Consider the following 14,933-nt stretch of genomic DNA (forward strand, 5'->3'; position numbering starts at 1 on the left):
GTCTGTACAGACAGGGAGTGATGAGGCAGTCATGTGGTTGGGTTTACAACCAATGAGAAGGCAGAACAGAAAGTCTTTATAAAGACAGGCACACAGGAAGTAGGTCTCTTTCGGAGAGGTCTCTTGGCTGAAGAGGCTAGCTGTAGCAGGTGGGTAAGGCTCTTAGCTCTGACTTCTTGGCTTTCTTCTTTGCATTGGTTCTGTGTTTCTTATTTAATAAGACGGTTGGTTACATCTACACATAGCCTCATCAAAAGAAATTATTCTTGTTCTTCATGTACACAGCCTCTGTCGTTACTATGATGTAGCAGTAATGATGTGCGTTGATGAAACCATTGTGAAATTAATGACAATGGGTGAATGCGCTTAATAATGTATGCTTTGTGTAGGTCCTCTGGGGGAATGAACTAACTGAATGATTTTTTTCCAACATTTATCTGGAGAGACTTGCCGAGCCTAAAAACTCCTTCCTTATTGACACTTGTCCTCTGTTCACCAACCTTGCTGCTCAATTTGAACAGCAGTGACAGAAACCTGGGGCTTACATTCTTAGAGACCAGGGGATCTTAGCATCTAGCACTCTGGCTGCTCTAGGTGTAAATGTTGGGAGAGACCTGCCCTGTCTTGGAGTGCAGCAGCTCATCTGCATCCATGTGTGATCACATGACGTTCCAGAGTTGCTTTGAAGTTTTACAGAGCTGAGTCAGGAGAGCGTCAACTCTCAAGTTTGTTTCTATCTAAGTAGCAGTGAAGGAATGCTTCACCCTCTGATCATCTGAGAATAGATGCAAACACTATGCACACATAGCTAGTATTGTACAAAGTAGAGTCAATTTTCATAGCTTGAAAACCATAGAATATTGAGGTCAATGCTAACTTCAGAGTATGTGCATGAGGAACCTCAGTATTGCAGTTAAGCAGAGAAGCCAGGAACCCCCTTCTGTGGAGGGAGGTGGTGTGGGTGGAGAGAAGCAGGTGTGGCTGTGGGAGTTCTGCTCAAAGAACAAGTCCAGGCTCCCTTCCCATCAGGACTTCCAAATGTTCTGCTTTTCCCAGCCCCGGGCTGCAAGGCTGCTTCTCTCTTTCTCCAGATTGAGCTGTGGTGCTACATCTTGGCCACGCTTCTGGCCCTGATCACTATTCTCATCTCTGATTCCTCTATAAATATTCATGGGCAATAAGAAATGATCCAGAAAGCGGCTTCTCCAGTTGAATAGCTGATGCTGTAGGATAAGTAAATTATTCCCTACTCCTGAGTGTAGGGTAAGGGTTGGGTGGCGTGGGGGTGTTGACAGAAGAAGAGCCCCAGCTGGTGCCAGTGCCAGGTGTCAGCTGCTCAGGCCTCCTGCTGCTCTGACCTCAGCTTCTGTGATCGAGGTAACGTGTCTGGCTCGGACACTTTCCGGGAGCAGATGTTGGGAGGTGGTGAAGCAACCAGTTCCTGGCAGCAAGACTGTCGTGCTTGTCTTGAATGTTGCCTCTTCCTCATGCCAAAGAAGGGATCTAAAGCTAGGAGCTGTCATCCTGTCTACAGGTATCTGCTTAACAGGTGGTTAGTTGATTCCGACCCAAGCAATAAGCAAGATAGTTCAACCTTGAATATGATTGCACTTTTTCTTATGGATCCAAAAATATTCAAGAAGAATTCCAGACTTAGACAACTCATGAATTTTACATTGTGCGCCACTCTGAATAGAGTCATGAAATCTCTTGTCTTGCTCTGTCTTGCTCAGGTTGTCAATCGCCCATGGGTGCAGGGTATCAAAGCTGCCTAGGCTCCGTCCATGTCCGCTACTGAGTAGCCATCATGGACATCATATAGACTACCATGGAACCACAGTGCTGATATTCAAATGACCCTATGTTTAGTCAAGAATGGCCCCAAAGTGCAAGAGTAATGGGATGGTAAACAATCTCAATTATATATATATATATATATATATATATATATATATATATATATATATATATATTTCTAAATGTGCTAAGAGCTATAGCAGTAATGAGACATTGAACATTGAGAGACCTGGGGTCTCAGAACCATATCTCACACCACTGCCATAGAGGCACCATGTTAGAATTCTTTTTTTTTTTTTTTTTTTTTGGTTTTTCAAGACAGGGTTTCTCTGTGTAGCTTTGGTGCCTGTCCTGGATCTCACTCTGTAGACCAGGCTGACCTCAAACTCACAGAGATCCACCTGACTCTGCCTCCCAAGAGCTGGGATTAAAGACGTGCGCCACCACTGTCCAAGAATTCTTGATGTATCTGAAAACGTGCTGCAGTAGGCATCTTTATAATTTTTCTTCTATGCCCTCCAGTCAAAGGAAATACCTCTCAGATACATTTACCAAATAGTTAGATCTAAACAATTTAATAACTCTTTTAATAACTTGGACATTTGAAAATATAATACAAATCAAATGAGAGAAAATCTTTTCACTTTATTTTTAAATAACCTTTCTGACCAATGAAGATCTTTGTCTGCTGGACACTGTATGTAGCATCACAAAGTTTGGTAACAAACATGGTTACCTCCTCATTGGTCATTTAGATTAGTTCTGGATAACATCCACAAGTCCAGCTTCCCAGAAACAGGGAATGACTGAAAGGGACGTGGTATCTAATGGTGAAAATGTAGGTTACCCTGAGCGAGTGATTCCTGTGGGATCCAAAAGACTTTACTGTCTTCAGATTTTAAAACCCCTTCCAGATTTTGTATGAGTTCCATGCATTATCTCAGACCAGCTCCACCAAGGGATTGGGAACTGTGAGCACAACCAAAGCTTTTGCCACTCCTAGGGATCGGAGCCTCTTCCCTGTGCAGAGTCTGCAGACTGACTGTCACGATGCCTTCTCTGAGAGAAACACGTTTTCCCCGAGTCATCTGCACAGAGCCATGTTCAGTGATTCAGTGGCAGCCATTATACCAAGTCAGGGGATACCCTAAGCAAGGCTTCATTCTTTCTTGGATGCAAATGAAGTTGTAGAGACTGAATTGCTTTCATTCCTTAACAAGAACATGCCATGTTCAGGTCCAGTTCCTGGCACCTGAGACGGATCAGTGAGCAAGCAGATAATAACCCCTTGTCCTGTGGAACTTACATTGTAAACTCTTGTTGGTATGAGAAAGTAATAAAAGGCTTTTCATCCCCTCTAAAGTTCTATGTGATAGCCTATTTTCCATACACAAAGATCCTGCAGAAAATAGATGCACTTAAGATATTTAGAGCCCAATCAGGGATTGAAACTGGAGGGAATTATTCTGTACTAATGAAAGCCAGTGATCTATGACTATTGTCTTAATGAAGACTGATAACATATGCAGGAGGATGGGTGAGGAAGCAAGCCATGTTAGCAGACTGATTATGCTAAGAATGTTGACACACAACTGTATTAGAGTGACAGTTCCGTGAAACCATCATCCTCTTTGTTTATTCTTGGGAAATACACAACGGTATACAGGCTTTAAACATCAAATACTATAGTGTTTAATTTATAGTGTGGCATGTTATTTTTTTCTCTCATGACACAGGGAACAGAATTTGTTTCAGGGTCTCTCCTATGAGAAGAGGAGGGGTACTTTATCTAAATAATTAGAACCCCTTTCGGTCTTTTAAAATACTGTGAAAACTGCTTTTCTCCTCTGGGTCTTCTCGGAAAGGAGAAGACACAGGTACTCTTGCATTATATTCTGGCCATGCTACCTTTCTTCCACCTTATTTCCAGGAAAATCAACAACAAATTAATAAATAAGTCATTGCAAATGCAATCTTCAGAGATTTAAGACCTGGTATGGTGCCGCAAGTCTCCAGAGTCGTGTTTTCCAGGCTATACCAAAGCATGGTAGTATGAAATGTAGCCTACAAATAATTTATAAAATAAAAATGTTTGCTTCTGCACTGATGAGCATATATACATGAATATTAAAAAATTCATAATCCACAGTAGAAACAAGCATTGCTAAGATATTTTGATTTGTACCCTTACAGTATTTATACATAGGTAGATGTTGTATGTGTATGTGGACACATCATTTCCTGAATGATTTGGTTTTATACCTTATGCAGAATCCTTTAGTTTATGTTCTATCCTGAGAATTTCTCTAGGTCACATAATATATTCTTAAAACATGGTCATATTGGTTTTTTTTTCCTATTGCAATATATTTCAAAATATGGATGTCCACATCACCTATGATGAATATAGCTTCTTTGTTACCTCTGTAAGGTTGTTTTGTTGACATTCTCAAAGCTTTCAAATTTAGCTTTCAGAAGATATTTATTAAAACATAAAATAGACTTGAAGTAAATGTGAGCAAAAAGCCCATAGTGCTCTCCTTTCCTCCCTACTTCCTCCCTCCCTCCCTCCCTTCCTTTCTTTCTCTTCCTTCCTTTCTTTCTTTCTTTCTTTCTTTCTTTCTTTCTTTCTTTCTTTCTTTCTTTCTTTCTTTCTTTCTTTCCTCCCTCTCTCCTTCCCTCCCTCCCTCCTTCCCTTCTTTCCTTCATCATCTGTGTATAAAACACACCCCAGGTAGTGTGCAAGGGATCTGAGTATAAATGGCTCCTCCCATGGGGCAGGGAGTTGAGTCAGGTACCTGCAGGAAGGATCAGGATAGCTTAGCAATGAAGCTGCAGATTTGCACTGAGAGATGTGTCTTCAGTCAGCACTTAATGATCCAGTCAGATGTACTAGCTACAGTATTTGGGAGTGTGTGACAATTGCTGAAGAGTTACTGCAGTTATGAATTTGAATTAAGATAAGAAAGAAGAAAGATGATCCATCATAAGCATTGGAAATCAATTTCTTTTAAGGGAAAAAATGTACAATCTCAAATAATGCCCACTAAGAACAGATGCTGATGCCTGGGAAGTGCTTTTGGACTTGATGCGTTGGCTCATTTGGCCTCTTGGTCCCCAGGCACCACTGGAAATCAGATGGCGCAATTGTGCTGGTCACAGAGCAGATCTGGTCTTTGCTGTTTCCTGTGCTACTTCTTACTAGAGTGTTCTACGCTAAATAGTTCATCCCCTGAACTCCAAAGTGCACCAATGGCTAATTAAGAATTTGGGGCAGTTAAACTAAGAAAGTAGAAAACTGTTTAATACACAAGTGGGAAGGATTAGCATCATGAAGAAGAATGCCATGGTGAGACCACCACATACTTTAAGTGAAGCGGGTCCCTGGCTATGTCTCCATGGGATGAGATCCTTGTCAGAGCAGGCGGTACTTTGTTACTTCAACATTTAGAAAGCATTGAGAATAAGTGTGACTGAGAAGAGGAGAATGAGGGCAGTGTAAATGATTGGGATTCAGAGAGAGAGAGAGCAAGAGTGACAGAGAGAGAGAGAGAGAGAGAGAGAGAGAGAGAGAGAGAGAGAGAGAGAGAGAGAGAGAGGAGAGAGGATGTGGGAGATGAGAAAAAGGCGTAATGAAGGCAGAGAGAGGAAGACAGAGAGAACAAGGAAGCTTAGCAGAGAGAAAATGAAGACAAACGAGAGAGGACTTGGCAGATGTGAGGAGGACCTGAGGGGGCAGAGAGAAAGGGAGAGGAGGTGTAGTCATCAATGTGGTTGGTGTTGAAGAGCTGGGGATAGAAGTAGCTAGCGACTCATTGCCAGCTCAGCCTCCATGTTCGATGCCCCCTTGATGTTCTGGTGGCAGATTCTGTTTGCTTCATTGAAACACCCATCCCAAACTTCTCACAGATTTTTTTTTTCTAGTGTGACATTAAGCCTGCTTTTTCCTCAGAAGTAGGGATAGACCGACCTGGTTTTCCTGTTTTGGCCCTGAAAGTTCATATCTGGGAAACCTCCAAGTATCAGCCATTTTATAATAATTGCTACCTTCTCAGCAACTTTTTAACTAAAATGCCTGACTTCAGAAGAGGAATTATTCAACTCACAGTTTCAGAGGGTCTGGTCTGTGGTTGCTTGTCCCCATGCCAGGATAGAAAGGGCATCATGGTAAGTAGGGGAGGGCTGTACTTAAGACTGCTTCCTGGCAGACAAGAGGCAGGAGAGGAAATACAACAAGGGACCATGCTGACATGTAGCACCCAAAAGACCACCAACCCCCTCCAACTAGGCCCACCTCCTCCTCTTCTTGACCTCCTCAAGATGCTGTCAGATAAACCTACCAAGAGATGAATCCATTCACTACTTCAGAGCCCTCAGAATCTAATAGCCTCTGGAGATGCCATCACAGACAAAACTTTCCCTAATGTCTGAGTCAGTCCTTAATCCAATCAAGTGTCTCATCATAAGTGAAGATCACAGTACCATAACAGAAACCAGAGAGAGGGAGAGTTCAGACGCCAGGATAGACACAACTTCCTGCTTGAAAGTCAAGTTTTTAGAATGGTGTGCACAATGTGCAGTCTCTGAAATGTACATAGGCCACTCCACAAAAATGGATGGAAATTAGAGAATAGTGGATTTCAACTTACCTAATTTAGTTTGAAAGAAAAAGGAAGCCTGGGGTGTGCATCCATACTTTGGCAAGCTGCTTAGCTGTCAAGCCCTCCCCTCCAACAGTTGTCACACCCTTGCTTATATTGACACTGACTATCATAACACCAAGTTCCTCAAGCCCTTCATGACACAATTTAGAAGCAAAAGGACAATTTTTGCTTCCATCTAAATGTACTTGGTTATAATGATGACCATTTATTTACTCATTGATTAATGAGTTGCTTCAATCATTCAGTGAAAGACATGGATTGCACTCTACTAGCTGCTTACCACTCATGCAGAGGTGGGTTGCAAGCAATACCTTGCTGCAGAGTAAAGCATTATTTTGTCAGCAGTGCAGATACTGAAAACATTTTTTGTCCTCGAATCAGCTTGTAGTTTGTCAAAGGTGCACATTATTCCAGGTTATTATTGGAGACAGCTCATCTAAAAAATTTCTGTTGAGATACTGTTCCCTGGCAAACTTGGTTTAAGGTATGCAGAAGGGATAGGAAATGTGTGTAGGGCCCTGACTCTTCTAAGTCAAGTTTTGAGGGATGCTGTGTCCCAGCTGTTGGAATTCTTAGAGAAACTGGGGTCTCTGTGGATTACTTTTCACTGGTTACAAATCCATGACCTTCTGGTCAAAACATTGAGGCTGCAAGTGTTTTGAAACTGAGAAAATTCAGGATTTTGAACATGGACTGCCCCAGTTTACTGTCTATTGTGGTGATAAATGCCATAACCAAAAGCAACCTGGGGAAGAAAGGGTTTATTTCAGCTTACAGATGACTGTTCTTCATTGAGGAAATCCAAGGTAGGAGCTTGAAGTAGAAACCAAGGAGGAACAATGTGTACTGACTTACTCTCCATAGCTTGCTCAGCTAGCTTTTTTACACAACGCTGGCCCACCTGCCTAGAGGTGGCATTGCCCTCTGTGGACTGAGCCCTCCAACAACAATTAACAATGAAGGAAATTTCCCACAGACATGCCCACAGGCCAGACTGATGGAGGCAATTCCTCAGCTTAGGTTCCCTCTCTAAGTGACTCTAGTTTGTGTCAAGTTGTCAATAAAAACTAACCAATGCTGGGTGGCGGTGGCGCATGCCTTTAATCCTAGCACTCGGGAGGCAGAGCCAGGTGGATCTCTGTGAGTTCAAGGCCAGCCTGGTCTACAAAGCGAGTTCCAGGAAAGGCGCAAAGCTACACAGAGAAACCTTGTCTTGAAAAAACAAAAACAAAAAAAACTAACCAACACATATACTGATACAGGCACCACATGGCATGCATATATGAACCTGGGGAAACAATTGATTAATAATTCCATCCAGTATGCTTCAAACTAAGTGGTATATAGCCTATAAATACCATTGCATGACTTCAGGCCAAGTTCTTGTAATAAATGAACCACAGAGAAACTTGAGTTTTTATAGGTTTATTTTTTTTTAAATTTTTGAATTGCAACAAGGAATTTTGGGTATAAACTAGATAAGACAACGAAAACAAATGTATCTGTAAAAGTTTATCATCTCATTTCCCTTCCACACATCCACAAACACACATTTATATGATTACCAAGATTAAAAGTGGTTTTAAGAAATGCCGAGTGAATGGCATGGTGAAGGAATGCTTGTAAGTTTAGAGGAAGGAATGGGAGCTCACTCTTAGGTTGTCAGGGCCTCATTGAGTAGATGAATTGAGGAGCATCCCATAGGTCAGTGCAGCAATAGGAAGAATACAGCCAGGTGCCACACGCCGACTGGTCAGAGTGTCACTTGACAGCGGGTGATCACAACAACTTCCCACTATCAAAGTGTCTCCTTGGGAAAGCAATCAAAATTGCTATTTAACTTTAGCAATATTAATGTATAATATTAGCTACTATTTTCTGAGAGCTATGTTTTCATAAAATGGAAACAGATATGGCGGGGTTTTTTTTTTTTTTTTCCTCCTCTGCTGCTGGTGCATATGTTATGAGGTTGTCTTTTTCATGGCGATCCAAAACAGATTGATGGTAGTTTGGGGAGGGGCTGTTTGTTCAAGACAGGGTTTCTCTGTGTAGCTCTGGCTGTCCTGGAACTCACTCTGTAGACCAGGCTGGCCTCGAACTCAGAGATCCACCGGCCTTTGCCACCTGAGTGCTGGGATTAAAGGCATGTGCCACCACCACCTCCTGCTATTTTATGGTAATTTTTAAGGAAAATATGGCAGTACTTAGGGATATGGTTCTCAGCACTGAATGAATATTGGGAACATGAACCAGTGTTAGAATGGGGGTGTATATGACTTGGTTCATATCCCCACCTATTCTGATGTGTTTGGTTGGAGGTTCAATCTGGGCATAGAGATATTAAGATTTAGATGAATCTAATGCTTAAATAATAAAAAAAATCTACTGGTTTTAAGTAGCTAATGTTTCCAGATTTAAATTTTAAAAGGATAGGTGAAATCTGTATTGGATATTTTCTTACAATTAGAAAGAATACAAAAAGTGTGAAATTAAAATCAAATTACATATTAACTAAAGGGGTTTTTTTTTCAATCAAAGATAATCCGTATTCCTTTTTGTATTCATTTGGTTAGGATAGCACACTTTGGCTAAGCACTGTGTTATGATCCATGCACACACACATTTTATTAAAACCGAGAGACTGCGCTCCTCCTATATAATTTCTATATTTGGCATTGGGTCAAAGCTGTAAAAAAGAAAGTAATTCTGCAGCCTGTCCCATTCCCACCTGGTGAGCCTGTAAGCACAAATGTGCTAGCTTACACCCTGGCGTGTAGCTTTGTAGAACTCAGAGACATCAGGAATCGGGAGTCACACAGCCCAGTGGTGCTGAAGCCCTGACGGGGATATGACTTTGATTCAAGGCTGTTTCCATGCTGTGGCCTTTACTTGCCTTCCTAGGCCTTACAGGAATGGGAACTGGCTGGAGATGAGGAGAGGGATGGAAAATGAGACCAAAGAGAAAGTTAAACTTTTGGAATTTGGGGGAGTACAAGCTATAACACAAATAGAAGAGCAATGGCTTTCCTATGTGCCAGAGGGGCTATCTATTTGATAGATTCTTTCTTGTGTGCCGTTCCTGTCCAGATGTGGACTAGCAGGTATCAAGAATGACCGTGAAAGCCCTTCTAGAGTTCAAAGAAAAACAATTGTGCTTCAGGAGTCAGCGTTCATTCTGACTGCAGATGTTTGATGAGCTTCCCATTGCTGGTAGCTGTGTATCTTCAGAAACCGATAAGGATGCAGGAAACTTTGGAAGCAAGGTGCAATTTCCTTGCGATAGGAGACAGATATCTTTTCATAGACAGGTCGACTGCATATTTGTGGCTTTCATTAGTGTTGCTAAGTCATGATGGAATGATACCAGATGGCAACCGAGACATATGGCCCACATTTGAGCTTCATTTCTGTATGGTTCCAGCTGACCAAATTCAGCAGGGAGGCTTTTAAAAAACATTAAATGTATCAGAGTTCCTCCACACGTCGGCCCATTTAGTTTAATCTTAGCTACAACTATGATGAGCACTCAGAATAAAAAGGAAGTCTGACTGAGACACTGTCACGATGCTGTACTGCATGGATGAAAATGTCATATAGCAAGTATGTTGTTGCTCATCAGTCACTTAACTCAAACATTAAAGGTCCCCCATAAAAACTTGGAAGCTTGAGGAGTTGATTAATTGGTTCTTTAACTTGTCTTTGATGTCCCAAGCTGTTGCTTTTCCTTGGAAGAATACCCTGATTGTCACAATTTTGTCAACTACAAATCCTTCTCATGGAGATTAGGGACACGTGGAAGAAGCTGTTAAATTGCTTATGGCTAATAAGCCAATGAGACTGAATACCAATTTCTTCCTCCAAAATATTTGGATTGAAATCTTTTTTTTTCTACAATGCAGTGCAATCCTTTATAAAAACAAGGAGGTGGCCTCCTGGTTTACTAAGCATGAAAGGGGTTCTTGGGGGGCCTGAGAAGGAGCTTTGGCCTTCTAGCTTAAGTATTTGATTCTGTGCCGTGCATTATAACTACATCCCTTACCTTTATAGCATTCCCCTTGCTGTCTTTGAAGTCAATCATCTGAGAAATAGGGCAGTAACTCCAGGCGCACTCAATGTTAGGAGAGAAGCAATTTGTATGTTGAAAGCGTACAGAAGTTATTTTTACTTTCCATTAGTAAACTCCTTCAAGTTCAATTCTATTCTTTCCCTGGGCCAGAAATAACTAAACTCACAATGGGATGTGTTAAATTAATAGCTGGGAGTACAATCTCAAAATAGTGATATGTGCCCTTTCAGCTTAGATAAGCAACTTCTGCTCAGGAGAGTGTCTCATCTGGTCTTCTGGGAGAGAAATTGTACTTTGAACGTCAGTGTTAGCAGATACGGTCTGAAATAGCCCATTCCAATAAAAATCTCACATTTGTAGCATGGTTTCCTTAGTTGGTACCATGCAAGTCAGTTAGCCAATGCCTCTGTTTATTGTGTTTCAATGTTAGCACCAGTTGAATCATTCTGAGCCTTTCAGTCTTGATTGTACATCAAGTTGACTGGCAGAACATTCCTTCAAGACTTTAATTTTAAACTATTTTTCCCACCAAAGACCATCTCTTTAGCTTTTTTTTTAAAAAAGAACAAAACCATACAAACTTTGATCTCAGTGCTTTAGAGACTCTCGTTTGTACCCTACTCAAAATGATGCTTGGCAAAGGCGATTTCCTAGTCTTGACAAAGCCCCCGCTATCATGAGCATGGGATGCTCATTCATCAATACTTACAGGAAGTGTGCCAGGCATGCACTGACATAATGTTGCTTTCTCCCACAGCAACACCCCTGAATTCACTTAAGGCCCCTCGGGTGGATGCGGCTCCTGTGGTCTCATCTCCCTATCAAAGGAGAGACTCAGACAGATACTGTGGCCTCTGTGCAGCCTGGTTTAATAATCCTTTGATGGCCCAGCAGCATTATGAAGGCAAGAAACACAAAAAGAATGCAGCACGGGTTGCCTTGCTAGAGCAGCTTGGAACGTCGCTGGATCTGGGGGAACTGAGAGGTAAGAGCAGTGGCTTTAGCTTGACTTTTAAGACCATCTTTGTTTCACAGTACTTATTTCCATAATTTCATTGACTGCCTTTCAGATCAAAGATGCAGATCTAGGAGCCATTGTCTTTTCTTTCTGTTTACTGTTAAGCTCCTTCTCTAGTGAATGCTTTTGAGGATGAGTAGTGTAAGAGAAGCTGAAGATCAATAATGCTGTCTTATGTAAACTCGTGTGCTATCCGTTCAGCCAAATGAAGCAATGATGTGCCCTGCGGCTCACGGCAGCCGCAGCCTACCTCCTGCCACTGTGCCTCTCTAGGCTGCTGGAGTTCCTGTGAGTTTTCACTGAGGCTGTAGCGGAGGCTTGGAGAGCGTGCTGCAGTGGGTGTAGTAGGGGCCATGGACCAATTTATGGGACTTGGTGAGATAATTTATCCTCAGTAATCATTTAAGCATTTTTGATCACATAAACATTTTGTTATCAGATTGATATTGGGAATGTAGAAACAGAACAAAATTTCAAGCTACATATTACGGTACTATTTCCTCAGAAAATGATGCCCTGAAAGGTCCTGTTGATCCTGTGTCCTCAGCCTGGTATATTATGTCTTAGATGTGGTTTTATGAACTGGCCAGAAGACCATTGATAATAACACTTGTCAGTTATAGAATGCAAAAATTTACAAACCAGTTTTGAGAAGACCACCTGGTTTCAACTGGGTTCTGCAAGAAGAACCTATGCTTTCAATCCTCCAGTCTGGTGTTGGATCCTGAAGAGGGATGCTTCTGACAGTTAATAACCTTAGGTGACTCTTAATCATGAAAGTGCGATCAAAGGTCATGCGGTGAGAAGTTCATTGAGAAAGACTTTGTTTAATGAGAAAGACTTTGCCAAGGAAAAGGATTTGAGTTGGAGCTAGACGTGTGAGCAGTCGAGAAGGCTATGTGAGCAAAATCATGAGCTTGCCAGGAGGCAGGACACATAAGCCGGAAACAGGTTTCTAATGCATGGTTTTGGAAGATTCCTAGCTGACAGCATGGGTCTGAGTTTCAGGGCCCAGGATGCAACTGCGAAGCTGTTTCTTCCTTAATGTTTGAACAGTATCTAAGAACAAATGTCCAAGTGCTTTGCTCAATTTCTTGTGTGGTTTTTTAGTTACAGAACACCACAGCGTCCTTACTATTTCAGTACGTCAGCTAACTTCACACTGTAGAAGGTCTTGAGTCACTGGCATGGCTGTTCTTTGTTGGGGGGATCTCTGGTGGTAAAAAGTCTTTGTCTTGTATACAGAGGACAAGTCTTTCTATAGCCAAGAGCCACCCCACAAAGTTGCTATTAATGGCAGGTAACAAGTCGGCTCTGTGGCTCCTTCATGGCAGGGCACTGGAAGATAAAAATGAGGATTTATTTATTGTCTGTGCCAGATACTATGACATGAAGAAGAATTATTTCTCCAGCACATTCTTCTTGTCTAGTTTGAATTATCTGCACTGCATCTTTTATGTGCAAGCACATCTTAATGGCTTGGGCGTCAGATTCTCTCACACTAGAGTGGCTTGTCTTTGATATGAAGACAAAAGGATGCTCTTCGTCTTGGTACCTCTACTTAGTTGTGACTTAGTAGCAAAAGGAACACTGTCCTTGAATCCACCTTTTCACTCACACCAGCCGATGCTTTGATGTATATTTATGCAAATGTTCAATACTACAGACTGTTGAGGAATAAAGCAACCTTGGGAAATTGGCATGTTTTAAAAGATTCACGTGCACATGCTATTTCCTGACATAACCCTAAAGCATGATAAACTAATAAGGCAAAAGTGCATCCTAAGTACAGGCATATCATAACTTTAAAAAATAGCACCAGGAAGATGTTGGATGATGGCAGTGGTGCTCTGGGCTAGCCTTTCCCTCTCTCACAGCACGCTCATGGTTTTCAATACTATATTAGTTATTGCTTACCATGGTATTCCCTTTTTCTTTTAAGTGTTTCTCCCTATTCTCCACACAGATTGTTAGCAGCTTGAAATCTGACTCTTCTGTTGGTTTTTCTTGTTGATACAACAATTCAGAGCATCTAGAATAGTGGAAGACATATAATAGTTACTCAATAATTGCTAAATGAATAACAAGAAAAGGCCAACCAAGACAAAAAGCAAACCCCAAAACCTGGCCTACAGTTATGTATGCCTCATTTCTACAATGTCCCTGATTGAATAGTTTTCATAAGACATTCTTTACAATATTTCCAATTTAAAAAATGATATATATTTTACATACACTTAAATGAATAGATACTCTTACACTTTTATGAGTTTTAACAATGCAAGTACTGGTATAATTCGTACTCCTGTGATCATATGTGACCTTTTTTTCTTTTTCTTTTTCTTTTTTTCAAGACAGGGTTTCTCTGTGTAGCTTTGCACCTTCCCTGAAACTCACTTTAGCCCAGGCTGGCCTCGAACTTACAGAGATCCACCTGCCTCTTCCTCCCGAGTGCTGGGTTAAAGGCGTGTGCCACTACCGCCCGGGTTATGTGACCTTTTTTATATCATGAGAAATTTCTGTGGATGTTCCTGGTCAGCCCCAGTCCTCTGACCCCCACATGTACCCCACACATGAACAAGAACATGCACACACTCATCCATAGTCATTGTTTATACCTGTGACCAAGATACTCTTGACTTCTACAACTTCATAGTTTTAGCTATCATGTTTCATATTATGATATATCTCAAATTAACTTTTTGTTTAGTTTGAGGTAGGGGGTTGAAATTCATTTTGTTTCCATTCATTTACACAGCAATTACAAAAATTTTGTTAAATAATTCATTTCCATTCCTGAATTGCCTTGAATTATTTTGTTGAAAATCTGTTGTTTATGGAGCTGGAGAGATGGCTTCATGGTTTAAGAGCACTCAGTGATCTTCCAGAGGACCTGGGTTTGGTTCTAGAATTGACATGGTAGCTCATGACCTCTGGAACCCCAGTTCCAAGGGTTCCAATACCCTCTTTTAGCCTCTGAAAGTATTGTGCACAATGGTACTGGCAGAACACTTGGACATACAAATAAAAATAAATAAAGTCTTTGTTAAAGAGGAACATCTGTTGGTTTTTTTTTTTTTTTTTTTTTTTTTGGTTTTTCGAGACAGGGTTTCTCTGTGTAGCTTTGCGCCTTTCCTGGAACTCACTTGGTAGCCCAGGCTGGCCTCGAACTCACAGAGATCTGCCTGGCTCTGCCTCCCAAGTGCTGGGATTAAAGGCATGCACCACCACCGCCTGGCTTTTTTGTTTTTTTTTTTTTTTTTGGGGGGGGGAAATCTGTTGTTTGTGTTTGCATTTATTTCTGGACAACTGTTGTCTCCAGGGAGCCTCATGGTCTGGCATACTATACTGATTGTTTAGCATTGGAGAAATCCTGAACTTAGAGACT

At 41.4% G+C, this 14,933-nt stretch overlaps 1 protein-coding gene across 1 annotated transcript in view; it reads left to right on the forward strand.

Moving 5' to 3' along the window:
* The window catches only part of Zmat4 (zinc finger matrin-type 4), a 262,240-nt gene that overhangs the window by 169,418 nt on the left and 77,889 nt on the right, over window positions 1-14,933 (forward strand). Inside the window, exon 4 of the mRNA XM_059245004.1 lies at window positions 11,285-11,512. Within this exon, the coding sequence (XP_059100987.1) occupies window positions 11,285-11,512 (228 nt within the window). The remainder of the gene's footprint in view (window positions 1-11,284; window positions 11,513-14,933) is intronic.

The sequence above is a fragment of the Peromyscus eremicus genome, chromosome 17 (assembly GCF_949786415.1).
Source record: "Peromyscus eremicus chromosome 17, PerEre_H2_v1, whole genome shotgun sequence".
NCBI classification, from domain to species: Eukaryota; Metazoa; Chordata; class Mammalia; order Rodentia; family Cricetidae; genus Peromyscus; species Peromyscus eremicus.